The sequence below is a fragment of the Geotrypetes seraphini genome, chromosome 1 (assembly GCF_902459505.1).
Source record: "Geotrypetes seraphini chromosome 1, aGeoSer1.1, whole genome shotgun sequence".
In the NCBI taxonomy this organism is placed as follows: Eukaryota; Metazoa; Chordata; class Amphibia; order Gymnophiona; family Dermophiidae; genus Geotrypetes; species Geotrypetes seraphini.
The window spans coordinates 384,258,455-384,285,308 of NC_047084.1; the positions used below are offsets into that span (position 1 = coordinate 384,258,455).

Genomic DNA, 26,854 nt, shown 5'->3' on the forward strand with positions numbered 1-26,854 from the left:
AATAGATGTAGATTTGAGACCAGACCGAGACAAGTGCAACAGAAAATCCAGCACTGAAGGCAAGGAGGCAGAGAGCGAATCCATGCGGTGCTCAGCACACCACTCAGCAAATCAGGACCATATCTGGGAAAAGCATTGCCAAGTGGAGATCTTTTGAGAGGCCTCGAGAACACCCCCACCGACTGAGAGAAACAGAAGGAGGGAGGCACGTTGCGAGGAATCAAGCTGATAAGTGTAGACTGCAAATTGGAATGCAACAGAAACCGCAACACTGAAACAGCAGAGACGGGAACATAGGTAGAAGCTGAGTCTCCCTGACACGCTGGAGGAGCAGGGAGAACCATGGCCGCCAGGGCCACAGAGGAGCCATCAAGATCCTGGTGGCGCAGACCGACAGGAGGTGTATCAAAGACCCGAGAATCAGAGTAAAGGGAGGGAACGCATAGAGGAACCTGCCCATTCCATCGAGAAGGAAAGCATCCACCTCGATGCGAACCCAGGAGAACATCCTCGAGCAATATCGAGGCAACCAGTGAGTGAGGGGCGAAGCGAACAGAACTACCTGTTGGGTTCCCCACCGAACAACCACATGCCGCAGAGTCTGAGAATGGAGCAACCATTCATGCGGCCGAAAAGGGCGACTCAACGTGTCCAACAGACAATGCTGCACGCCCCGGAAAAACACCGCCCGAAGAAAGAAGCAGTGGTGTAACGTCCCCTGCCAATGACGAAGGGCTTTCCTGCAAAGTAACAGGGAACCTGTACACCCTGGCTTGGTCACAGAAACATCGCCACCGAGATGTCGGGACGCACCAGGACCCCGCAATCTTGCAACCAATAACGAAAATCCACCACGGCATTGTAAATGGCCCGGAGCTCCAGCAGATTGATGCGGCTGCGACAGTCTGCACCCGACCAAGGACCCTGAGTCCGAAGGCCGTCGAGGTGCACCCCTAAGCCAATGCCGAGGAGTCCATCGGCAGAACCTTCTGATGCGGGGATACGAAGAGGTGGCCCACCAACGAAACAAGCGTGTCCAGGAGGGAGGCACCACAATGTGCTGGGAAGCGGGATCCCGATCCTGCCATCACTGAGATGCTCGGGTCCAGCGGGGAACACGAAGATGAAACCAGGCGAACAGCGGGACATCCACCGTGGAGACCCCTGATCCAAAAAGGATCAGCATCAGCTCAGCCGAGGCCGAAGACCGCTGAGACACCAGCTGACTCAAGCGCCGACAGGCAGCCTGCCGAGGCAGAGGCAGAAAAGACCGGAGGCGGACCGAGGACAGAGGGGCCACCTTCCGGCATAAACAAACAAGGGCCTCCCCCTGAGGCCGAGACAAGAAGGAGCGCAGACAAACTGGGTCCAGGTCCGCCCCGACGGACTCCCGAGACTGGGGCAGGCAGAGTCTGACCCACTCCCGTACTAGAAACTAGTGCAGGTCACGAAGGGCCAGGACCAGACGCAGATGGGAGGATGGGAATGCCCAACCGACAGAAGAGAGGCAATACTCCCGGTGCGTAGACACGGAGACACTCCTCCCGAAGGGAGGGGAGGAATCCCCAGAAGGGGAGCAGCCCAGAGGCTGTGCGAGAATAGTCAAAAAGACGGCCAGGAGTCGCCGAAGCTGGCGGCTGAACCCTAACCCGGCGCTGCTGCAGCTATTTCGGCTGCTGCGAATGAGGCCGAGATAACACAAGAAAGGTATCCAGAGGGCTCCTCCGGAGAAGGAGTCCAAACCACCCAGGCAGACGGGATTTAGCTGAAGGCGTCCCGATAGGCGAAGGACCGGTCGCGGTCTGAGAGGCGGTTAGTGGCCACCGCAAGAGAGGCCTCAAGAAGCGCAGAACTCACGCAAGTAAAAGCGGCGAGACGACCCTGGAGGTTTGGATCCTCAGCCACACTCTGCGCCAAGCGAGATGACGCATGGCGGGAGCAATAGAGCCGGAGCAGGTAGGGAGTCTCCTCCAGGAAACCAAACTCCGCACTACAAGATTCCGTCACGGCTGCCCGGAATGAACCGAAGAGAAAGCGGGGAAGCCTCTCGAACAGGAGCTGGAGACGCCGAGGCGCAAACCCGCAGTCGACGCCGAGGCCCAAAACCTCAGCCGCTGCCGAGGTAAAACGGCCCCAAGTGACATCAAGTCACAAAGCTTCCGTCGACGGCACGAAGCCTCGGCAACGACGAGGCACCGAGCTCCCGCTGACGATGAGGCCCCCAGCCTCAGTCGACGTCGAGGCACAAGCCTCAGGCGACGTCAAAGCACCAGCGTCAAGTGACGCGGAGCACACGGCCGCAGCCGACGTTGAAGGTACAAAGCATCCGCCGAGACACACAGCCTCAGTCGACATCGAGACCCACAGCCCCAGTCGACATTGAGGCAGAAAATCAAAGCACAAAGCCTTAGACGACGTCGAGGCACCCAGCCGCATACTACGTCGAGGCACAAGGCCTCAGGCGGTGGTGAGGCACCAAGCCGCAGTCGACGTCGAGGCACAAAGCCTCAGTCGAGGCACCAAGCCCCAGTCGACGTCGAGGCACCATGCCCCCAGTCGACGTCGGGGCACGAAACCTCCGTCGACGTCGAGGTACGAAGCCTCCGTCGACGTCGAGGCACGAAACCTCCGTCGACGTCGAGGCACGAAACCTCCGTCGACGTCGAGGCACGAAACCTCCGTCGACGTCGAGGCACGAGGCACGAAGTCTCAGTCGACGTCGAGGCACAAAGCCCCCGTCGAGGTCGAGGCACGAAGCCTCCGTCGAGGTCGAGGCACCAAGCCTCCGTCGAGGCACCAAGCCTCCGTCGAGGCACCAAGCCTCCGTCGAGGCACCAAGCCTCCGTCGAGGCACCAAGCCTCCGTCGAGGCACCAAGCCTCCGTCGAGGCACCAAGCCTCCGTCGCGGCACCAAGCCTCCGTCGCGGCACCAAGCCTCCGTCGCGGCACCAAGCCTCCGTCGCGGCACCAAGCCTCCGTCGCGGCACCAAGCCTCCGTCGCGGCACCAAGCCTCCGTCGCGGCACCAAGCCTCCGTCGCGGCACCAAGCCTCCGTCGAGGCACCAAGCCTCCGCCGAGGCACCAAGCCTCCGTCGAGGCACGAAGCCTCAGTCGACGTCGAAGCACGAAGCCTCCGTCGACGTCGAGGCACGCAGCCTCCGTCGAGGCACGCAGCCTCCGTCGAGGCACGCAGCCTCCGTCGAGGCACGCAGCCTCCGTCGAGGCACCAAGCCTCCGTCGAGGCACCAAGCCTCCGTCGAGGCACCAAGCCTCCGTCGAGGCACCAAGCCTCCGTCGAGGCACCAAGCCTCCGTCGAGGCACCAAGCCTCCGTCGAGGCACCAAGCCTCAGTCAACGCCAAGGCACGAAACCCCCGTCGACGTCGAGGCACACAGCCTCCGTCGAGGCACGAAGCCTCCGTCGAGGCACCAAACCTCCGTCAAGGCACCAAGCCTCCGTCGAGGCACCAAGCCTCAGTCGACGTCGAGGCACCAAGCCTCCGTCGACGCCGAGGCACGAAGCCTCCGTCGACGTCGAGGCACGAAGCCTCCGTCGAGGCACGAAGTCTCAGTCGACGCCGAGGCAGGACGCCTCAGTCGACGCCGAGGCACGAAGCCTCATTCGACGTCGAGGCACGAAGCTCCAGTCGACGTCGAGGCACGAAGCTCCAGTCGACGTCGAGGCACGAAGCTCCAGTCGACGTCGAGGCACATCGAGGGTCAGAAGTCGGCACCGTACCAATGAAACTGGTAATAAAGGTGCAGCAGTGCACTCCATAAGGGCAACCTCGATATGAGTATTCCCATGAAAGGAGGCATGCTTTGAAGGTCTCGTAGAGGCGGGCACGACTGCACTCGATGCCTGGAATGCCTGAGACTCAGCCGATGGCATTACCGAGGTAACGCAGCTAGAAGACAAAAAGAAAGAAAGAAGACTTACCAGGGATCGAAGCTACTCAGTCCGATTCCAACGACGGAAAAAGGGTCCCGGCCATCCTGCTCACACGAGGTGAGCCCAGAGAGAGGCCAGGGAAGAAGAAAATACAGCTGCAGCCAAATGAGGCCTAGCCGCATGGCTGAGGCCCAAGAAGGGCCTGGCGGGTAGAAACACAATAAAAAGTCCTTTTTTTTTTTTTTTTAAAAACAAAGAAATACACGATCAAGCAACAAACGCACAGCGACTCCCTAACAAAAGAAAGAAGCCGCGGTGCTAGAAAGGCACTTAGAAGAACGGAGAGAAGAGAGACAGGGCTTTCTAGCTCCGCGGAAAACTAAGAACTGAGGACCATGAGGAGGGTATGCGCCCTCTAGTGGATCAGGAAGGCACACACATGCGTGGTGCAGTGTGCAAACTTGAAACTTCAATCAAGTTTGCTTGAAAAGCTGTCCGCGCTGGGGCTCCGTGGATGACGTCACCCACATCCACATGTGAGAATATGCTGCCTGCTTGTCCTGGGATAAAAGCATGTACCTTTGTCTCAACCAATCATTACAGATTTACCTAGGGGAGTTACTATGAAGTCATTAGCATAGAAGCATAATAAAAGGGACTAGGAGTTAGCCACTGGCAACGCCTCCTTACCGACTCGTACCCTGTGTGTGTGTTTGCATCCCTACAAAAAATCAACTCATGCATGGCCTTGTGCACCGGAAAGGTTTTAGGAGGCCTCCTAGTGACCGCCATGAGGGGGTTGGCTAATGCAGATACCCCTGGGTCCAACTGCGAGATATGAAGGTCCTGCAATGCTTTGGAAATGAACAAGGCAAGTTCTTCACTGTGAAACAGGCGAAGCGCTGAGGGATCATCTGCCTCTGCCCCTCAAAACTCATCCAACTCCCCATCTAATGCATCAGCATTTCCTAAGGACCCCGGGAGAGCCAGTTCGAGAACTGGACCTTCTCGGCGGCAAATAACACTCTGCACCGCCTGCAGACTCACCCCGGAACAAGCCTGGGACAGTGCAGCAGAAACCTGATCCAAGACTCCCCCCAGTCTGATCCGAGTTTGCCTTTTGCAACAAAAAAGCTTTGTGTAGCAAAAGGACAAACTCGGGGAGAAAGGCAGAGAACCCGATTGCAGCATTCCAAGCCCGAAGCTCCCTGCAACGCCGACGCCCCAACCGAAGCCAAAGTGTCCTGAATCAATTCAACAGCCCCCCGAGGCCCGTTCCTGTGAGGGAGCCTACGAAAACTCCAGCACACCTGAAAGCGCGTCATCTACGCAGGAAAAATTTGAGCCCTCCTGCGCCGACATTACATCCTCCACGCCATACACACACCCAACAGTGTTCTGCGCTTCCCACAGCGCAAACACCATTTTGCTGCTTCATCCACCATGCACCCCAAGCGCTCTGCCCCACGACTCAGACACTCTTGCTGTACTCATGTGCACCCGGCTGAAGAGAATCAAGCGACTAAAACTCAGCAGCAGTGGCAGGCTGTTTGTTACATCCAGCACAAAAACTGTGGTGACAAAACTGGTCTTTTTATGTTTTTTTTAACAAGTATGGGAAAGCAGAAATGAGGACCCAAGAATCTCTTTTAGTCCACGGGTGGGGAAGGGACCTGGGGGGCCCAGGTGTTGCCCACAAAGTTGGCACCATTCAGCCAAACACCCCAAGACTCCACTGAAGCTGAAGCAACAGGATTAGACAGCTTTTTTCTGCAGTAGAAGCCAGGAGCTAGCCACATGGCACCCATCCGCCTGCTGGAGAGAGTATACTAATTGGCCAGGAGAAGTTCCATCCAAGAGGAGCACCTGCAATCAGTTCTCTATCTCCACCTGCTGGTAGATGTGTGCTATCCCACTAGTCTCTGGATTCATCTGCTGCTGTTGTTAAGTAATGCAAGATGCTAAAATAAGTCTCCAAAAACCCTAAAATGTCATCAAGGGACCTACAGCAGACTCTTGCTACTGTTGATGTGAAAGTGCATGCTTCTACAATCAGAAAGAGACTGCACAAATTTAACTTGCATGGGAGATGTGCATGGAGGAAACCTTTGCTCTCTAAGAGAAACATCATGGCCAGGACTTCTGGAATAGTGTTCTATGGACAGATGAGTCTAAAACTGAATTATTTGGACACCAGAAAAGTGGACGTTTGGCAAATACAGCATTCTAGGAAAAGAACCTCATACCAACTGTGAAGCATAGAGGTGGAAGTTGCATAGTTTGGGGATGCTTTGCTGCAGCAGGACCTGTTCAGCTTACCATCATAGAATCCACCATGAATTCTACCACGTATCAGAGGATGCTTGAGGAACATGAGACCATCTGTAAGAAAATCAAAGCTGAAGCGGAACTGACCTTGCAACACAACGATGACCCAAAACATACCAGTAAATCCATCAATGACTGGCTGAAAACTAAGACATAGAGTCCTGGAGTGGCCGAGTCACAATCCTGATTTTAATCCCATTGAGATGCTGTGCGGCGATTTGAAACCAGCTATACATACAAGAAACCCCTCAAACATCTCAAAGAATTCTGCATTGAGGAGTGGGCCAAACTTTCCTCAGACCGATGTCAGAGACTGGTAGATGCTGCTACAAGAAGTGTCTCACTGCAGTTATTTCAGCCAAAGGGAGTAACACTAGCTATTAGGGTATAGGATGTCCTAATTTAACACACATTTTTGTGGATATCTTTTTTTTTTTAAGTTCAAATTTTTTATTGTGTATTTGGGTATAATAAACAAAGAATCATAAGTCATCAAAAACAGTGACAATCAAGCAACATAACAAAGACAAAAAACCATGAATAGATTCCACTGTAAAACTAGCCCCAAATTGATTCATGAGTAAATCAAGGATAATTTTTGTTGTTTACCTGCAATTACATCACTTTCTTTTCCAGAGATTAAAAAAAAAAAAGATTTTACATCGATATGTGAACATTTCTTAAGAACTGAATTTTTCATGGGATGCCCTAATTTTTTCATATGACTGTACATTCTATGGTTGCTATTAGTCGGATGGCTACACCACAGAATATGCAAATATAAAAATACACTGCTATAAGCCTGATCAATCAATTTTAAGAAACCCTTACTCATTATGAAGGGCCTAAGACATGAGTTATACTGGTATCATAACAGAAGCGTGCTGGAATCGCGCGTCGACAATCCTGCGCAGGATGTATGATCGCCGGATTAAAACAGTAACTGTTAGCGCTGTGAGGGGGTTTTTGGGGAGAACCCCCCCCCCCCACTAAACTTACAAGTGTTCGCACACCTGTTGGGGGAGGGGTGAAAACTGCTAAGTTTTTTGGGTATTCGGCAGTTTTTAGTGTAGTGGGCGGGTTCCACACACACACCCAACAGGAGCGCAAACCCTTGTTAAGTTTCAGGGGGAGGGGGTTCTCACACACACACACACACACCCTCAGAGTGCTAACAGTTACTGTTTTAATCCGGCGTGCATACATTCTGCGCAGGAATATCTGCGTGTTTTTGTCTGGTGCAGGAATGATGTGTCACCATTATACCCTACCAAATATCAGATTATTAATAGTTAATATTTTAAGAACTAACCTGATATTATTTACACAGTCTTCATGAGCATCTGACAGAGTTTTGATGTGCTTTGAAGATACAGGATCAAATAGCAAGACTTCAGTCTGTTCACAAGCAACAGTCAGCACAGATCTAAAGGAAAAATAATTACAGATGAGAGCTTTGTTTACACAGTGGTTGTGTTCTTCTAGAAGCAAGCAACTGTGAAAACAGCAAAGATATTGAGAGCTAATGAAAGATTAGGTTCTTACCTGGATAAACTTCTTTCTGTTAATCTTCACAGGATTCCATATGCTAGGTCATGGGTAGGCAATTATGGTCCTTGAGAGCCAGAGCCAGATCAAGTTTTCAGGATATCCACAATAAATATGCATGAGATAGATTTGCATCTCAAGGAGGCAGAGCATGCAAATTCATCTCATACATATTCATTGTGGATATCCTGAAAACCTGACCTGGCTCCAGCTCTTGAGGACCGGAACTGCCTACCCCTGTGCTAGGTGATCAATCCCAAGCCGCAAACCGGCTTTACAGAAGTGTGTCAATCACAGCTTTCAGCACCTCCCTCATTCCCAGTGGAGCGGAGTGCCCCCTTCAGTTCATCCCAAAGCAATCAACCTCCACTGGAAGAAAATACAAAGAAGGAGGGGTACAGGGAACTTCCCCGCAGATATCCTACAGTTCTGTTCTGCTACTTATAAAAAGAATAATTATTAACAGGAAATTAGAACATAGCAGCAATAAAGAGCTTTTTGCCATGGCCCTGAGGTCAAAGTGGAATCTTCCCCACTGGATCCAGAGGCCAAGAACTGATAATGCCATTCCAACCTGAACCCGCAAAACTTAGCGGTGGATCAGAAAAGGGATGTGCAAGCAGATCTCTGTAAGATACAGAGCGGCAAGAAACTGTCTTGAAGGCACTGCTGCAATGACCGAACGCACGGTCTCCATTCGAACTCGTGGAATCTTGAGACCTCCACTCATCAGAGCTTTTCTTTGGAACAAGAAAGTATATGGAGTATCTGCCCGAGCCCGAGAGATCAGGTGATATTGGGTCCAAAGTTTGAAATTCCAGCAAGCACTGAACGGTGGTTGGAATTAGAGGTCTGAACAGGGTTTGAGAATCCCGCAGGTCCCTTGCAGGGACACCCCCCCCCCCCTCCGATCCACGGGACTCCCACAGGGATGGAACCGGGGTTCACAAGACCTACCTAATGTTCCGTCAATCCAGTTGAAATTTCATGATGAAACCAGTCCAGGTCCAGCGCCATGCTGAGCAGTGAGCCCACATACGCACACTGAGAGACTTGTTGCTGATTGGTAGGGAGGTGTCACGTGCAAGGCTAGAGCAGAAAGACAGCGTGTATTTAGTGATCCGCCTGAGCCTTCCCGAAGGCCCCGATACCAGCAACTGCGAATCGAAACACGAGGAGGAGACCCGAAGTCAAGGGGAGAGTGTGGCGCAGTGGTTAAAGCTACAGCTTCAGCACCCTGAGGTTGTGGGTTCAAACCCACACTGCTCCTTGTGACCCTGGGCAAGTCACTTAATCCCCCTCCATTGCCCCAGGTACGATAGATAGATTGTGAGCCCACTGGGACAGAGAGGGAAACTGCTTGAGTACCTGAATAAATGCATGTAAACCGTTCTGAGCTCCCTTGGGAGAACAGTATAGAAAATTGAATAAATAAGGAAAATAAGGAAATTAGAAAATTGAATGAATGAAAATAAATAAATTTGAGACCCAAGGAAGAGACCAGAAGCCTGTTTCATTTGAGACCCTGAAAAGTTGAGACCTGAGCCAAGGAGACCAAGAGGATTTGAAAAATCGGAACGGAAGCCACCATGAGTAGAAGTGAGCACAGCGGGCAGAAGGAGGTGATTCATAAATGCTCCAGCATCAGCAGTCAGGTAATTAACTTATAAAGTAAGGACAGGGGGATGCTGGAGCCGAAGAAAGAGCAGAGCGTGCCTGTAGTCTTGAATGAAATGCAATGCATTGTAAGACAGTTTGCAACAGTTATAAAACTATGTTCCCTACAGTCTTACTTTGTCACATGACCTAACATCTATTCTAATTCTTTCCGGTGATATATGCATCTCTTATTTCTATTCACTGTTATTAGTTTATATTGTTGACCTGGGGCCATTGTGTCACATTAAGGTTGCAAAACTGAGCTTTTCTGAGGCTGCACAGGGTCCTCAGCCTGGCAGATGGAATTACCAGCCATGCTGAGCCCCAAAAACCATGAAAGCTGCCCTGCCAGGCTAGCTGAGTGTTTGGTAACCTGCTTCAGCAGGGAAGAGGCTAAGATGGACGCTACGGCCTCCCCCTGGCTGAGCCACATGACATGTGGTGCAAAAACACTCTAAAAGCGCTAAAAATGTATAATCTTGGCAAGAATCCACAAGAGGAGAGCCCAAGGACTCCATCCCAACAAATTTCCAGGCAAATTTGAAGAAGCAGGGAGCTTTAGAAATTAAAAATCGCTAAAAATCCAAGATGGCCACCATCACAAAATTCGTGAGGACCTTGTGGTGTGGAGGGGCGAGAAAGAGTAAACCGTTGGAAAGATTCGAAGAGTCGGCCCACCAACGGAGCGATCTTTGCAAGGAAGGAGTCACTGTCACGGGACGGTTGATCGAGTCTTGATCCTGACGCCATTGAGAGGCCAAGGTCCATTGCGGAATCCGCAGATGGAGACGGGCGAAGGGACGGTAGAGGCCATATCGCCCAGAAGTGTCATCATTCGTCGTGCTGGGACCGAGTCCAGCATCGAGATTTGTCAACTCAGATTTACCAATGCCTCCAGACGCGGAGGAGGAAGGAAGGCACGGAGACGAACCGTGTCCAGCACGGACCCGATGAACTGTAAGGACTGAGAGGGGCACAGCTGGGATTTCGGGAAGTTTACCTCGAACCCCAGACCTTGAAGGTAAATAATAGTCTGTTGGGTCGCTGAGATAACCCCCTCCCTGGACGGAGCCCTGATCAGCCAGTCGTCCAGGTAGGGGAATACCTGAAGACCCTGGGAACGCAAGGCAGCTGCGACCACCACAAGACACTTTGTGAAGACCCGAGGGGACGAGGCCAGGCCAAAGGGGAGAACCCGATATTGTAGATGCAGGTCTCCCACCTGAAAGCGCAGGAATCTGCGATAAGCGGGATGCACCGGAACGTGTGTGTAGGCCTCCTTCAGATCGAGGGAGCAGAGCCAATCGCCCTCGTCGAGTAGATGGTAAAGAATCGGGAGGGAAAGCATCCGAAACTTTTCCCGTACCAGAAACTTGTTGAGGCGTCTCAGATCCAGAATCGGGCGCAGGTCTTCCGTCTTCTTCGGTACCAGGAAGTAACGGGAGTAAAACCCTTGCCACCGTTGGCAGGGGGGACCACTTCCACCGCCCACAGGCGAAGAAGGTCTCGAGCCTCCGAGAGAAGGAGGGGCAACTGCGCCCGATTGGGAGGACACGCGCTCGGAGGGCTGTCGGGAGGGATCTCCCGAAAGTTGAGAGAGTACCTGGATGAGATCACACCAAGGACCCAAGCGTCCGACGTGATGGACTCCCAACGAGGGTAAAAGGCTCGCAGGCGGCCCCCGATGGGAAGAAGGCCTGACGGTGGCACGGAGAGGACCAGCCCCCATTCGCGCATCCCGTCAAAAGGACGGAGACGGCTTGGCAGGGGCAGTCGGCTAGGATTTCGACAATGCCCTAGAATGAGCCTGATGACGCCTAGGTGGAGGTCTAGAAAAAGCCGGGCTGGACTTTTGCGGGTAACGGCGAGGCGTGCCCCGTAGGGGACGAGAAGCGGCCGGCTTAGGCTTGGGACGCACGAGGGAGGCGAACGACAGCTCATGCTCCGACAAGCATTTTGTAGCCGCTTCAATAGTGTCGTCAAAGAGTTCCTTACCGACACAAGGAAGATTAGCCAACCGGTCCTGGAGGTTGGGGTCCATGTCGACCAGGCGCAGCCATGCCAGCCGGCGCATGGCCACAGCAAAGGCAGCGACCCTCGAGGAAAGCTCAAAGCCGTCGTAAGCTGCATGAAACAGGTGGAGACGGAGGCTAGAAAAATCCTCTAGTAGGAGGCCAAACGCCCCTCGGCGAGAGGCCGGCAAATCCGTCGCGAAGGCACTCAGCAGCCCAAGCAGATGTTTAAGATAGGATGCAAAAATGAACGTGTAGTTCAGCACTCTAGAGGCCATCATAGAGTTCTGGTACAGACGGCGGCTGAATTTGTCCAGGGTCCTGCCCTCGCGCCCCGGAAGGACCGCAGCGGAGACCCAGGAGGGGTAAGCCTTCTTCAATGAAGATTCCACCAACAGCGATTGGTGAGAGAGCTGTGGCTGCTCAAACACCAGACAGGGTATCGTACGGTACTTTGACTCCATTTTAGAGGGGACGGCCGTCACCATGTAGGGAGTCTCGAGGTTCCTAATGAAGGTCTGCCGGAGCACAGAGTTCAGCGGGAGCCTGAGGGACTCCCGGGGCGGAGAGGGCATATCCAGCTCCGCCAGGTACTCTTGGAAAACCTCGAGCCCGATTGGAGGTCCAAGTCAAGGGCGCGTCCCATGTCCTGGACGAACCTCGTAAAAGAAGGGCGGGACGTTCTCGTAGCCCCATGCGGGGACGGGGAACGAGACCTCCGTCTTGCTGAAAAGGAAGGAGAAGCTTCCCTCGAATAGCGAGGCTCACAGACCCTCTATCCGAGACCGGGGAAACACTGTGAAAGCGCTCTGAGATAGAGGATCTGCGCCGCCTCGAGGAGCCCCTCGGGGACGACGCCGGGCTAAGGGGCACCGACCGACGGCGGGCCGGAGACTTCTCCCCGAACTCCCTCGGAGAAAGCCTGGAACCTCGGACCGGATCCCCGGACCGAGGGGGAGTTAACAAGAGGCGAGGGTTGGTGAGCGACAACTCCGCCACCTTGAGCCGTCCCCCGGAGCGAGGTGTCGGGGAGCGACCCCGCAGCAGAGGCGAACTCCGGGGTTTCTTTGAACTCCGCTGGCTCGAGGTCTCGGCATGCTTCGCCCCGTGGGGGAAGAACGCCTCGAAGACCTCGGCGAGGAATCAGAGGAGGACGATAGGCGTCGGGACCGGCACATCTTGCCCCGAGGTACTTCGACGCGAGGCTCAGGCTGGTCCGGCGCACGCGAGGTCGAGGTCGGGGCCAGAGTAAGGTGAGCGAGGGCCGCGGACAGCTCCGACGATATCATCGCCCGGAGCATGTCCTGAAAAACCGGCACAGACAGCATCGAGGGCATGTCCGAGGCCAGAGTGCACTCCACCGGGGGCGACCTCGTATCAGAGTATTCCCGTGTGGTGGAGGCACGGCCTGAAGATTTAGAGGACTTCGCCGGGACTGAAGGCAAGGAGGTTCCACCATGCCAGGCCGGCGTCCCCGAGGCTGGCTTCTTCGCTGATGCGGAACCTGAGGAAGGAAGCGGGGACTTACCCGGAGCCGAGGACTTCAGGGAACCCGATGTCTTCGAGGTCAAGTCTCGAGGCGGGACCGAGGGAGCCGAGGCCGAGGTCAAGGCCGGGGCCGACTTCGAGGCCGAGGGCTGGTCGACCGCAAAAAGGTCTGCCATCCTGGCCCTACGCCGACGGAGCGCCCGGTTTTGGAAAGTGGCACACCGGGGACAGGACTCGGTGGGATGATCAGCACCCAAACACCTTATGCACCAACGATGCGGGTCGGTGAGCGAAAGCAGACGCTCGCACCGGGTGCACTTTTTAAACCCGGACAGGGGCCGGGACATAAGATGAAAAATAGGCCGCGGCCAGGGAGGCCACGACAACCCGGGAGCCCCCGGGCGGTCTAAAACGAACCGCGACTTCACGATTCAGCAGCAGGAACAAATAATAAAACAATAAACAGGCGCACAGCAACTTCCAACTAATTTAAAATAAGAAATCGCGGTGCAAGAAGGCACATGGGGCAGAGCCTAAGAAATACAGGACTTCTTGGCTCCACGGAAAAAAACAAACTGGAGACCACGAGGAGGGGATGCGCCCTCTAGTGGAGCAGGAGGCACATATGCGTGGTGCAGCACAGCAAACTTGAATCTTCAATCAAGTTTGCTTGAAAAGCTGTCCGCATCGGGGCTCCGTAGATGACGTCACCCACATGTGAGAATATCATGCCTGCTTGTCCTGGGATAATTGTGATTTTTTTTTTTTTCACATTCCCAAACGTTAAAAACAGCGATCGTAGGATTTTTTAGGAGGGGGAACATTCAGAAACACTCAAATTCCCACTTTTCACACTTCCCCCGATGCCTCTCACAGGCTGTCAGCTTGTGTACCGACTGTGACCTGAGAAAATCATTAGAAATGCTGCAAGCCTGAATTCAGCTCTCAATTACTGCCACAAACCTGGGAATGTTCCTACAAAGCTGATCTTCAGGCTGCCAGTCAGGCTCCAATGTCTGACTATACAGCACAGTTACTTACCGTAACAGGTGTTATCCAGGGACAGCAGGCAGATATTCTCTACATGTGGGTGACGTCATCCACGGAGCCCTGATCGGATATTCTCGCAAGCAAACTTGCTTGAAGATCTTCAAGCTTGTGAGTGTACCGCGCATGCGCGTGTGCCTTCCCGCCCGAGTTAGGGTGTGCGTCTCCTCAGCGTGGCCTCAGTTCAGATAGCTAGCAAAGAAATCAACCCAGGGAGGTGGGTGGGTTGCGAGAATATCTGCCTGCTGTCCCTGGATAACACCTGTTACGTTAAGTAACTGTGCTTTACCCCAGGACAAGCAAGCAGCATATTCTCTACATGTGGGTGACCTCCAAGCTAACTATAAGGGGATGGAGTCAGAGTTGGCAATTTAGGAGAACAGGTTTTGCAAAACCAACCGGCCAAAGTTGCCAACACGCCTGGAGAAAGCATCCAGACAGTAGTGAGAAGTGAATGTATGAACCGAGGACCAAGTGGCAGCCGTACAGATTTCCTCAATGGGAGTCGAGCGGAGGAAAGCAACAGATGCTGCCATCGTACGCACTTCGAGGCCTGGGACTCGACCCGGCAGGGAGAGGCCAGCCTGAGCGCAACAAAGAGATACAAGCGGTCAACCCGTTAGAAATGGTCCGCTAGCGCACGCTTACAAGCAAGAGAATGCAGAGCCACTTCTCCAGGGTGAGAAGGGGGCTTCAGAAAAAACACAGGAAGAACCATGGATTGGTTGATGGGAAACCCGGAAACAATCTTAGACAAGAACGTAGGATGGGTACGGAGGACCACCTCATCATGATGGAAGACAGGGAAAGGTGGGTCCGCTACTAGGGATTGAAGCTCACTGACCCAACGGGTAGATGGGAGAGCAATAGGAAACACAACCTTCCAAGGAAGAAACTGCAAGTGAGCCCACTTTAGCGGCTCAAACGGGGGTAACATGAAAGGAGCAAGAACCACGTTAAGATCCCAACCCACCGGAGGAGGTTTAAGGGGCGGATGAATGTGGAAAAGGCTTTACATGAAGCGGGAAACCACAGGATGAACAGAGATAGGCTTTCTGTCAAGCAGCAGATGAAAAGCAGTAATGGCACTAAGGCGGACACGAATCAAAGAGGACTTGAGTCCAGCACCCGACAGCAGAATAAGACAGCAGACAGGGAAGTAGAGGATGGCTCAAGCTGCCGAGTAGCACACCAGGAAGAAAATAGGGTCCACGTCTGATGGTAACATTGTCGAGTGGACTCCTGCCGAGATGCCCCCAGGACGTTACGCACAGGCTGGGAGAGCTGGAACGAGGGCATTAAGTCTTGAGGAACCAGACACTCAAGGGTAGAGACTGCAGGTTGGGATGAAGCAGTGAACCCAACTCAGCGAAAGTAGAGAAGGAAAACAGGCAGAAGAAGAGGCTCCCTGGAACTGAATTGTACAGAAGGGAGAACCTCGGCTGCTGGGGCCACCGAGGAGCTATCAGAATCATGGTGGCCCGCAAGGACTGGAATCTGACAAGAGACATCAGAATCAGAGGGAATGGAGGGAACGCAAACAGAAAAAAGGTACGCCTGATCCAGCAGAAAGTAGCCGCTTCGAGCCCGAGAGGGGTGTAAACCCCGGAGTAGAAGCGGGGTAACTGGTGATTGAGGGGGGACGCGAACAGATTGACATCTGGAGTCCCCCAACGAGCAAACACCCGACGCAGAACCAGGAATGAAGGGACTACCCGTGAGGCTGCAGAAGACGACTCAACCTGTCCGCCAGACAATTGTGCTGGCCTGGAATAGAGACCACGCGAAGGAACAGATTGCGGCAAATGGCCCAAACCCAGAGCCGCAACGTCTCTTGGCACAGGGACGGGGAGTCCGTACCCCCTTGTCAGTTGATATAATACATGGCGACCTGGTTGTCCGTGCGGATCAGCACCACTTGGTCACAAAGCAGGTGGCAAAAAGCTTTCAGAGCAAGGAGTATCACACAAAGCTCCAGCAGCAAAGTGATGTGACAAAGGCGGTCTGCATGAAGACCGGCCAGACGAGCCCCCCCAAGCATAGGCTGATGAGTCCATCGTGAGGACCTTTCGCGGAGGAGCATGAAACAGAAAAACCTCTGGAAGGATTGGAAGAGAGCAGCCACCAACAGAGAGAGCTCTCCAACAAAGGAGGCACGACAACACGTCGAGAGAGAGAGAGTCTCGATACTGATTCCATTGGGACGCAAGAGTCCACTGGTGAACACGGAGGTAAATTCAGGCAAAAGGAGTCACGTGAATCGTAGAGGCTACGTGACCGAGAAGGACCATCAGAAGTCAAGCCGGGGCCGAAGACAGATGGGCCACCTTCCGGCATAAACAAACAAGGGCCCCTTACCGAGGCCAAGACAAGAAGGAGCGCAGACGAACTGTGTTCAGGACCACTCCGATGAACTCCAGACTGGGACGGACAGAGGCGAGACTTGGGGAAGTTCACCTCGAAGACGAGACTCTGAAGGAGCAAAATGGTTTGATTCGTCGCTCGCAGAACCTCCTGGCGAGAGGGTGCATTGATCAACCAGTCGTCGAGGTAGGGAAACACTTGCAGGCCGTGGAGACGCAGGGCAGTAGCTACCACAACCAGGCAGTTCATGAAAACCCTCGGAGAGGCCGCCAGGCCGAAGGGAAGAATACGATACTGGAGATGGAGATCCCCCACCTGGAATCTCAAAAACCGGCGGGAGGCCGGGTGCATAGGAATGTGCGTGTACGCCTCTTTGAGGCCCAGTGAGCAAAGCCAGTCCCCTTCGTCCAAGAAGGGGCACAACATTGGAAGGGTGAGCATACTGAACCATTCCTGGACTAAAAACATGTTCATAGCATGGAGGTCCAGTATCGGATGCAGATCCTCCGTCTTCTTGGGCACCAGAAAATACCGGGAGTAGAATCCCATATACCACTGATCCAGAGGAACCTCATCGACCGCTCGGAGGCAAAGTAGGGCTCGAGCTTCTTGCAACAGAAGGGACAGTTGAGACTGGCCCGAAGGACACTCTATGGGAAGAAAGTCTGGGGATACATGACTGAAATGAAGGGAGTACCCTACCCGGATGATGGAAAACGCCCAACTGTCAGAGGTAAGGCAGTCCCACCAAGCGTAGAAATGATGGAGACCCTCCCCCCCCCCGAAGGAAGGGGAGAAGTCTCCAGAAGGAGAGGAGCCCGGAGGCTCATACTGGAATAGTCAAAAAGATGGTCCAGGTTTCGCTGGAGCCGGCAGCTGGACCGTAGCTGGGCGCCGCTTCAGCTATTGCGGCCGCTTCGACGGAGGCCGAGAGAATGCAGGAGAGGCATCCTGTGGGTACCTCCGGAGAGGGATTTTATACTGCCGGGCCGGAGGGTCTTTGGCTTACGGTGCACCAGAGAGGCAAAGGACCGTTCGTGTTCTGAGAGGCGCTTAATGGCCGCCTCGATGGAATCATCAAATAGTGCAGTACCCACGCAAAGGAGAGTGGCTACACGATCCTGGAGATTCAGATCCATAGCCACACTCTGAGTCAAGCGAGACGACGCATGGCAAACGCAAAAGCTGTGACTCTCAAGGACAACTCGAAGGTGTCATAGGCCGCCTGGAACATTTAGAGCCGGAGCTGGGAAAGAGTCTCCTCTAGGAGACGAAACTCCTTACTACGAGAATCCGGCACGTCTGCCCAGAAGGAGTGGAGGGCTTCCACACAGAACCGGAGATAGGACGTGAAGATAAAGTTATAGTTGAGGACACGGTTCGCCATCATCAAGTATTGATAAAGACGTGTCCAATGGACAGCCCTCCCGCCCCGGCGGGACGGCAGCGTACACCCTTGAGGGGTTGGACTTTTTCAAGGAAGACTCAACCACCAGGGATTGGTGAGAAAGTTGAGAATCTTTGAATCCCTGAACAAGATCCGGCAGACGTCGACGCCGAGGCACAGAGCCCCAGCCAACGTTGCTCAGTCGAGGCTTCGAAAGGTGGCACCATACCAATGAAACTGGTAATGAAGGTGCAGCAGTGTGCTCCATAGAGGGCAACCTCGAGGATGAGTATTCCCTTGAAAGGAGGCACACTTCGAAGGTCTCATAGAGGCTGGCACAACTGCACTCGATGCCTGGAATGCCTGAGACTCAGCCGGCGGCGTTACTGAGGTAACACACCTATGGAGGAAAGAAGAGACTTACCCAAGGATGGAACCCACGAGGCACAGCAGATGGGACCAAAGGGATTAGACGAGGCCGCCAGAGGGGATCGATGCCACGTCAGCTCGATTCCAATGAAGGAAAAAGGCCCGGCCATTCTACACACACGTGGTGAACCCAGTGAGAGGCCAGGGGAGGAGGAAAAACACAGCCGCAGCCAAACGAGGACTAGCGGCAGGACTGAAGTCCAAGAAAGGCCCGCCGGAGTTAAACCAGCAGGAACACAACAAATATTTTTTTTGTTGTTAAATAAGAGAGGCGCCGCACAGCGACTTAAAGAAAAAGAAAAGAAAGAAAGCCCCGGTGCGAGAAGGCAAGTAGGAAATGGCAGAGCTGTAGAACAGGGCTTCTTGGTTCCATGGAAAAACAAGAACTGAGGCCACGCTGATGAGACATGCGCCCTAACTCGGGCAGGAAGGCACACGCGCATGCGCGGTACACTCGCAAGCTTGAAGATCTTCAAGCAAGTTTGCTTGAGCTTGCGAGAGTATCCGATCGGGGCTCCGTGGATGACGTCACCCACATGTAGAGAATATGCTGCCAACTTGTCCTGGGATAATCCACCCTTGTGGATCATCGGATACGCAATGGAATGGGTGGAGATGCAGTCAGCAACATGTGAGACACCACTGAGCCTTCTAAGGGCACCTAACAGCCTGTGCAAGACCCCAGATTAACAGTAGGTGAGACACTTCAAGGACAGCCTTGAGTTTCAAATAAAACTATGCAAGCTGGCCAACAGGTACCCAAAAAGAGATCGGCCTGCAGCTACAGACCAAAGTCTGTGAATTTTCAGGCAGGCAGAGTTTTAAAATCGCTCCAAGCAATAGATTTCCCGAAAAGGGCATGAAATTACATTGAATTAAAACAATAAAATGGGGAGGGCAGAACACATGCAACTGCATCCATGTGTTGTAGAAGGAAAAAACTGTAAAGGGCTCAAAACTGATCAGTGAAGTACTATAGAGGCAGGGTGAAAAATCTGGAGTGGATTCCTTCTGAAATCATGTGACTAAAGGAAAATAGCCCTACTGTCTAGAACAGGGATCTCAAAGTCCCTCCTTGAGGGCCGCAATCCAGTCAGGTTTTCAGGATTTCCCCAATGAATAGGCATTGAAAGCAGTGCATGCACATAGATCTCATGCATATTCATTGGGGAAATCCTGAAAACCGACTGGATTGCGGCCCTTAAGGAGGGACTTTGAGACCCCTGGTCTAGAATGTCTCACCTACTGAACTGGAACATTCATTCTTATGTTCTCTCCCATACTTTAGGTCCACTTGCCAAGTTGCTTTTTTTATACAAAAAAAGTATGTTTGGACTATACTAGGAAGTGAATTAGATCAGTTGTTGGCCCAACTAAATGGAATAAACTTCCATTGGTTATCCAGAAATTGGATAATTTAAGCTGCGCTTACACTTATTGAACATGGCATATAACCAGTCTTAAAGAATTTCATTTTTATTTGCATTGCTGGATTTCTCATGGCATACTTACGCATTTGTTGTTTGATACATAAGTTTTGTTATCTGTCTTGGATGAAGGCAGGCTATAAATAAAATAAAAACTACTACAAGAGAGGCAGCAGCACTTCCCAACTCGTTCCGAACTCCAGCACTGCCCTCTTCAGAATGCCAGTGTCCCGCCCTGCATAGTTTATTCTAGAATGCACATGACACATTCCTTATATGGCAAATTGACCCCACCGGATTCAACCACCAATTTGAAGATGGCATCCCTCCTGCCTCTTCTGAGGTATGGATCTGGGGGTTCCCGGAGGCCTTTAGACATCAAGGATTTTGTTTTACTTTTAAAAATTAGGTGGGTAGAAGTATTGGACTAGTTGGGACTTGTGTAGATGCTGTGATTCTGTGGGAGGGTCAGATCAGATGGTGGGTCTAATGGGCCCTCCCATCCATCCAGGTTCCCTTTCCCACTGGAAGATGTGGGGGTTGTTGGGTTGGAGAGAGGAAGGGAGGGAGATGGGGTTGAAATGCGAGGGGTGCTGAGAGACACACACTGCTCTCAACCTACCCTTCTATACTACCCCAGACCTGGTGCAATGTTTCTATACACAAATGTGCAGGACTTTTTTTTTCCTAAGAGGGCTGCAGGATAGTCAATTACTGCACTGAAATGTACTTAAATGCATTTTAATGCAGTCTATGGTAAAGGTTTCCATACAAATTACTGTATAAACGTGAATATAAATCCATCTGAATATAAAATGAGAACTCCCCCTCCCAAGAAAAGGGGAGAAATGTTAAATAAAATAATGTATAAACTGAGGGCTTGTTTTTCAGCATTCTTCCTCTTCCATTATTTCTTCTCTCCCTTTTGCCCCCTGTGGTGTTCAGCATTACACACACCCTCCCATCCCCATGGTATCTGGCATTCCTAACCCCTCCCATGTTATCCCCCTTCTTCTGCTGCTGTTGCCAACCCCCTAAACCAAGCAGAGTTCTCAGTGCCTGCCTGCTTCCCATCCCTGAAACAGGCACTGGCTTCAATTAGTTCATCTCTCCCCTGGACCCACAGGTAGTCCTCCCAAGACTTACTGTACCGTCTGGTAGCCTACTGTACTCTGTCTGATCTCATCCTCACAAGTCTTGAATAGCTATTTTATATTGAAATCATTTTATTAAAGTATAAAAAGGAACAATATGCTGTACAAGTGTCATTTTATAAACCACAAATACAGAAAAAGGACCAACAAAACCCATCTCCCCTCCACTATCAGGAAAACTGAATGCTACATAGAAAATTCATTCTAACAGAATGCTTCTGTCTCACACACACACAAATGCCATAATACATAACTGACCAAAAATGATAAACAAATTAAAACAAAATCCCAAGAAGCCACACCTTCCATGTAGTACAACACCAAAGAAATAGAAAGATCCATTTTCTCCTGTACTGTGCAAAATATAAAGATCGCACTTGCTAGGGAAGGTGTTAGGCCAAGGAGTGCAATTAGGGCAACTGCCCCCTAGCTAGAGAAAGCCCTAAGCCTGCTGGAAGCTGAAGATGGCAAGGGCTAGTAGTGGGCTTTTGGGTCCCTTCCCAAATTTCTGCCCTTGTCCCTACCCATGTCTAACACCAGCACCAGCAGGATAAACATTTCAGTTCTTATATATTCCAATCACAAAATAGAAAATAAAATTATTTTTCTACCTTTTATTGTCTGGTGATCTAATTTTTCAGACAATGTTGGTCCCAGGCTCTGGTGTCTGTTTTCCTGTCATCTCTTAACTCACTCACCAGGGTCTCCTGTTCATATGACATTTCTGCTTCTCTGTGCTCACCACCATCCATCTTCCATCTTTGTGTACCTAATCTTTCTCTTCTCTGTGTCCTCTATACTTCCCTGTTCAGCATCTCTCCTGTGTCCATCTCCTTGTATTTATCATCACTACGTCCTGCAATACTCATCTCCCTTCTGTGTTTCTATTCTCTCTCATATCCAGCATTTTCCCTCTGTGTCCAAATACCTACTCCCATGTCTGGCATTGCCCCTCTCTGTCCACGTACCATTCCCATGCAGAATTTCCCTTTGTGTCCCTATCCCTATTCTCCTCTCCATGCTCATTATTTTCCCTCAGTTTCTGATACCTGCCTATATCTCTCCCTCTCTCTGCTGTGTTCAGTATTTCATTCCCTATTTTTTCATTTGCTTAGTATGGCATTTCCTTTTCCCTTCTCTTCCCTCTAGCAGGTGTGTGCCAGCAGTAGGGAGGGAAGCCGGCTGAAGCTGCTGGATTCCTGAGTTAGGGGGGTGGGCTGAAGCTGCCGGACCCATGAGTGAGAAGGGTAGGGCCTGGAGCCGCTGGACCCATGAGGAGAGGACCTAGAGCTGCCAGACCTGCAATGGGGGGAGGGATGATGGGATATCGGGGATCTGTGGTAAGTGGGGTCCCCGCAGGAACAAAGCTGTTTACCGCTCCAGAACAGCAAAAAGCTCTGTTCCCACACTGGATGGCAGCCATTTTTTCACTATGGAGAGTGCCGGGTAGGAGAGTAAAGAGATCACTCCTGCTCCACCTCACCACTGGACCAATGGGGACTGGGAGGGGTGGGCTAGTTGCAAAATATCACCGGGAGGGAGGAATGCAGCTCAGGTTCCCTGTTCCACTTGACCACCAGGGCACTACTGGAAGCCCATGGTGGGTCTGTTAAGGGAGCAGACTGATTGTCTGTACCACTGGACCACCAGGGAAGTATTGCAGGCCTGCAGTGGGTCTGGGTAGGGGAGCGGATTGGCTGGCTGTAGAGCCAGCAGACAAGACACCAGGGAAGGGGGGTGGGGGGTGTCACGTCTGCCTTGTACTGGTACTTGAATATAAACTACCGGTTTATATTCGAGTCAACCTATTTCCTCCTTTTTTGGGGGAAAAAGGTTACCTCAGTTTATTTTCGGGTTTATATTTGAGTATATGTAATAAACTGACTGCCTAATTGCAAACAACAACAAACTCTGCCTGAACCCAAGCAAAACAGATTCTTTGGGTTTCTAACACAAGTGGGCAAATACCCGACTTCAAAATATCTTCTGGAACGTATGAACTCTCCATAAAATCACAGGTCATGAATCTTGGGATACTGCTAGACTCATCACTCTGATCCTGCAAATTGAAACAACCTTTAAAAATTGTCTCATCTTCGGCAGCTGCAAAATCTCTCCATATATTGAAAAGACACGCATGACCACAATGGTCCATGCAATGATAAATAGTCATGACTAGACTATTGCAATGCCCTGTATACTGGTCTAACAAGAAAGAGTTTGAATCAGCTGCAATTAATTCAGAATGCTGCAGCATGACTGATAAAGGCTGCAAGAGGTGTGACCACATCACACCCTTCTACACAAACTAGACTGGCTACCATCATTACAGGGCTAAATTTAAATCGCTGTTTGATATTCCTCAGACAAAATGGTCCAGAATACTTAAAGAACAAGCTAGCCCCTTATAAGTCAAGACCTCTGAGCTCCTCACAAGGAGCATCACTCTGTGTACCCTCATCAAAAGAAATTGTATGATGCAATACCCACCAGCAAACCTTCTCAGGAGTGTCCCACACACTCTGGAATTTACTCCCAGTGGGGCTATGTCTAACTCCAGACTACCTCTACTTCAGGAAGCATGTGAAAGCCTGGCTCTTCACCCAAGCCTTTAATACACAGTGATTGACTATATACTCATTCTGCACAAGGACTAGCTTGCCACACACACTAATTAAATCAGTTCCTTAAACTGTACCTTGTTTAGCTGCATAAACAACTTGCATTGAGTTTAGCCTCCCATCTGTTTATCCCAAAGCACTTTGTACCACACATCTTGTCCCCATCTAATATCTGCATGTGACCCCTTAGCTAGAGAATAAGCTGTATTATTGAAAAGCATTAGCACTATATACAGTGGAACCTTGGTTTACGAGCATAATTTGTTTCAGAAGCATGCTCGTAAATCAAGTTACTCGTATATCAAAGCAAGTTTCCCCATAGGAATGAATGGAAACTCGCTTTGATTCGTTCTACCTCCTCCTCCCCCCCCCCCCCGAGGCTACCGGCGCTGCTCCATCACCCTCTCCCCCCCGCTATAAAACCGGCATTGCACCCCCACCCCCGCAAACGCCCACCCCCATGCTGAAAGCGGCATTGCACCCCCATGCTGAAAGCGGCATCCACCCGCCCTTCCTCCCAAACATGCTCCTTACCCCATCTGCCGGTTGTGCCACTGAAAGAAATCTCCCGCCTCTTGCCTGGGCTGGGCCTTGAGCATCTGCGCATACTCAAGGCCTTCTGGCTCTCGTTCTCTCCAAGATCTCGGAGAGAACGAGAGCCAGAAGGCCTTGAGCATGCGCAGATGCTCAAGGCCCAGCCCAGGCAAGAGGCGGGAGATTTCTTTCAGTGGCACAACCGGCAGATGGGGTAAGGAGCATGTTTAGGAGGAAGGGTGGGCGGATGCCGCTTTCAGCACAGGGGTGTGATGTGGTTCTCGCGGGAGGGTGTTCGAGGGGGGGTGGGGGTGCGATGCCAGTTAGAGCGGGGGGGAGGTGCTCATGTAGTGGAACATGCTCAGTTTGCGAGACAAAAGTTTGCTAAGTGTTTTGCTCGTCTTGCAAACCCGGTTACTTGCAAACCGAGGTTCCACTGTATGTGTTATTTAAATGTTCCAATTTGTGCTTATTAGATGCTTCACAAATATTGTCTCTCTTTTAGTATGTATTACACTCTACCCTCCAAATTCGCAGGTTTAGGATTTGCAACTTCGGTTGCAGCTCTGCATGGGACAACAGCATAGGAAGATCGGTTCTGCCCCGCTTCACCACTAGACTACCAGGCTTTAAAAGTAAGGTGTGGAGAGGTCTGGGAGGCCAGGATGATTCAGTGAGCCCTAAAGTTATTTGCAATTTTTTTATTTTATTTGCGAGGGGGCAATGCCCCTAACCTCTGCGAATATGGAGGGGGGAGTGCATATCTCTCATTTGAATTTCTTGCTATTAATAAATATATTTTTGAAACTGTTTCATGGTAGTCCTATTATTAGGTTTCAATTTACTCAATCTACCTCATTCATTGTATCTGTTTATATTTGATCCTTTTACTACTGTTAACAACATTGTAAGTTTTATGTTTAATTATACCTGCTGTACACCGCCTTGGGTGAATCTTTTCTAAAGGCAGTTAATAAATCTCAATATAGAAATAAGTAGTAGTAGAGGAGGTAGGCCGTGAGAATTCTGCCAATTAAGAGGGGCCAGCAGTGGAGGAACACCACCAGATGGGAGGGACTAAGTACAGCTGTGCCTGTTTGGGGGGAGGGGAGGCAGTGAATTTTGCTAGTTCAGGGGAGCTGGTGGCCAGCAGCAGTGGAGGAAGAGTGTAAGGAAGGTAGGTCTCCAATATAAACCGAGATTCCCATATTTGGGCAAAACATCTTGGTTTATATTTGAGTATATAGTATATGGTAACACCTGTGCTGAAATGCTTCCAGCATTGCTATTCCTTGGTAAAATAATATAATACCAACGTTAACTATACAGCAAGTTTCTACATGGGCTCCAGTCTTTGTTAAGTGCCACATTAACTGCTAGTGCTAAATACATTTCAGTAAAAGAGGCCCTTACAGTGTAAGCCCTCCAGAATTTGGTAAATACCTAAAGCAGTGGTTCCCACTTTGTCTGAACAGACCCTCAGCTAATCAGTTTTCATGGATAATCACAATGTATATCAATAAAAGCAGCCCAGGCTGAAAACAGATTTGCAGCAGGCTGAAAAGCAGGACATTCTATGAAATCTCACCAGAGCTCCTCGATAGCTTGGGCAAGTCCCTCAATCCTCCACCGCCTTAGGTACAGACTCAGATTGCCAACTCTCTTTCCAGAGGCCAATCCCTACTGTACAGTAACCCACTTTGAAATGCAACCGAGAATGGCGCGAGTAAAACACAAAATCCCTTCTTCCTTTACCGTGTGGCTATCCGGAAAAACCAAGTTGCCGAGAGGGTCCTCCCGGGTATGTTTGGGAACTACCGGGTGAAACAAAAGTTCTTAACAATAAACAGGAGTCTACGAAACAATACAGCAGATGCATGGTATCACAAACCGCGAGCTAGGAACTGAACACAGCGATGCTATTTGCGCATTCTAGGCAAAAGTAAATGTACTATGGCAGTTTCAGAGAAGCAGCTGAGACACGACATAAAGTAAAGCGCGCTGGAAGTGACTTGTTGCAGCACCAACTGCAGCTTGAGCGCCGCCGCCGCTGTACTGTGGGAACTTTTTTTTTTTTTTTTTTTTTTTTTACTGCGGGACACGAGGTTGTGCAACCGATCCCACCCGAGCCGCGGCAGTTCCGTCCCTCTCCCCCCACCCCGGGAAGCGATGCCGCCGCCGCCTGGCTCTTACCCGTCCGGGGAGTACTCCAGGTTGAAGACGGCTCCGTGGGTCCTGGTGCTGAGGTTCACCGAGTCCGCCGGGCTGATGGAGCTGTACAGGCTCGTCATGCTCCGGTAGTTGTCGCGGGCCGGGTCCACGTAGAGCCCGCGCCGCACGCAGCGCTCCCTCAACCAGCGGAACAGCTTCCCGTGCCCGCCCGCGGCTTTCCCCGGTGAGGAGGCCAGCTCGGGGACATGATGGCAGTGCGACGAGGGGGAGGGCCCCTGCTCCTCCTCGTCGCGCTGCTGCTCCTCGGCGGCCGCGTCCCCCTCCGCCCCGGGCCCGCTCCTCCGGCGCGGCGGAGGGGACGCGCTCATGCTGCCGGCGCTGAGGGGCGGGAGAGCGCGAGCTCCGACCTCTGCCAGCGGCCGCCCGTTCCAGCCAGCGCGCGTGCGCGCCCTGCGCGAGGCCACGCCCCTCTTCATCCTGCTTCCCAGCAGCTTCGAGTTGCCGTGGGTGGGGTTTTCTTGAATGCTCTACCGCCAAAGTGTTCCGGCGGGAAACCCGAAGAAAGGATAGGACGGAGAGGGTAGGAGCTAGTAAACCCCGCCTCCTGTCACTTGAAACCCTTCTCCTTCCCTAGAAACTACGACGCTATATGGAAAACCCCTTTTCTCGAGACTAGTTTGGACATTGCTTTTTATTTGTATAAAAAGATGAGAAGCAGACTTCTGGGGAAGAAAAGGAATATGTTACCTATCATATTTTTTTACTAGGAGTGGCATAAAAGCAACTCAAAATC

At 51.6% G+C, this 26,854-nt stretch overlaps 1 protein-coding gene across 1 annotated transcript in view; it reads right to left on the reverse strand.

The window, feature by feature from the left end:
• DCAF10 (DDB1 and CUL4 associated factor 10) overlaps positions 1–26,590 on the reverse strand; it is a 196,410-nt gene extending 169,820 nt beyond the window's left edge. Inside the window, exons 1-2 of the mRNA XM_033916410.1 lie at positions 26,083–26,590; positions 7,532–7,645 (exon numbers count right to left, since the gene is read on the reverse strand). Of these exons, the coding sequence (XP_033772301.1) occupies positions 7,532–7,645; positions 26,083–26,537 (569 nt within the window). The 5' untranslated portion in view covers positions 26,538–26,590. The remainder of the gene's footprint in view (positions 1–7,531; positions 7,646–26,082) is intronic.
• Positions 26,591–26,854: the final 264 nt, after the last annotated feature.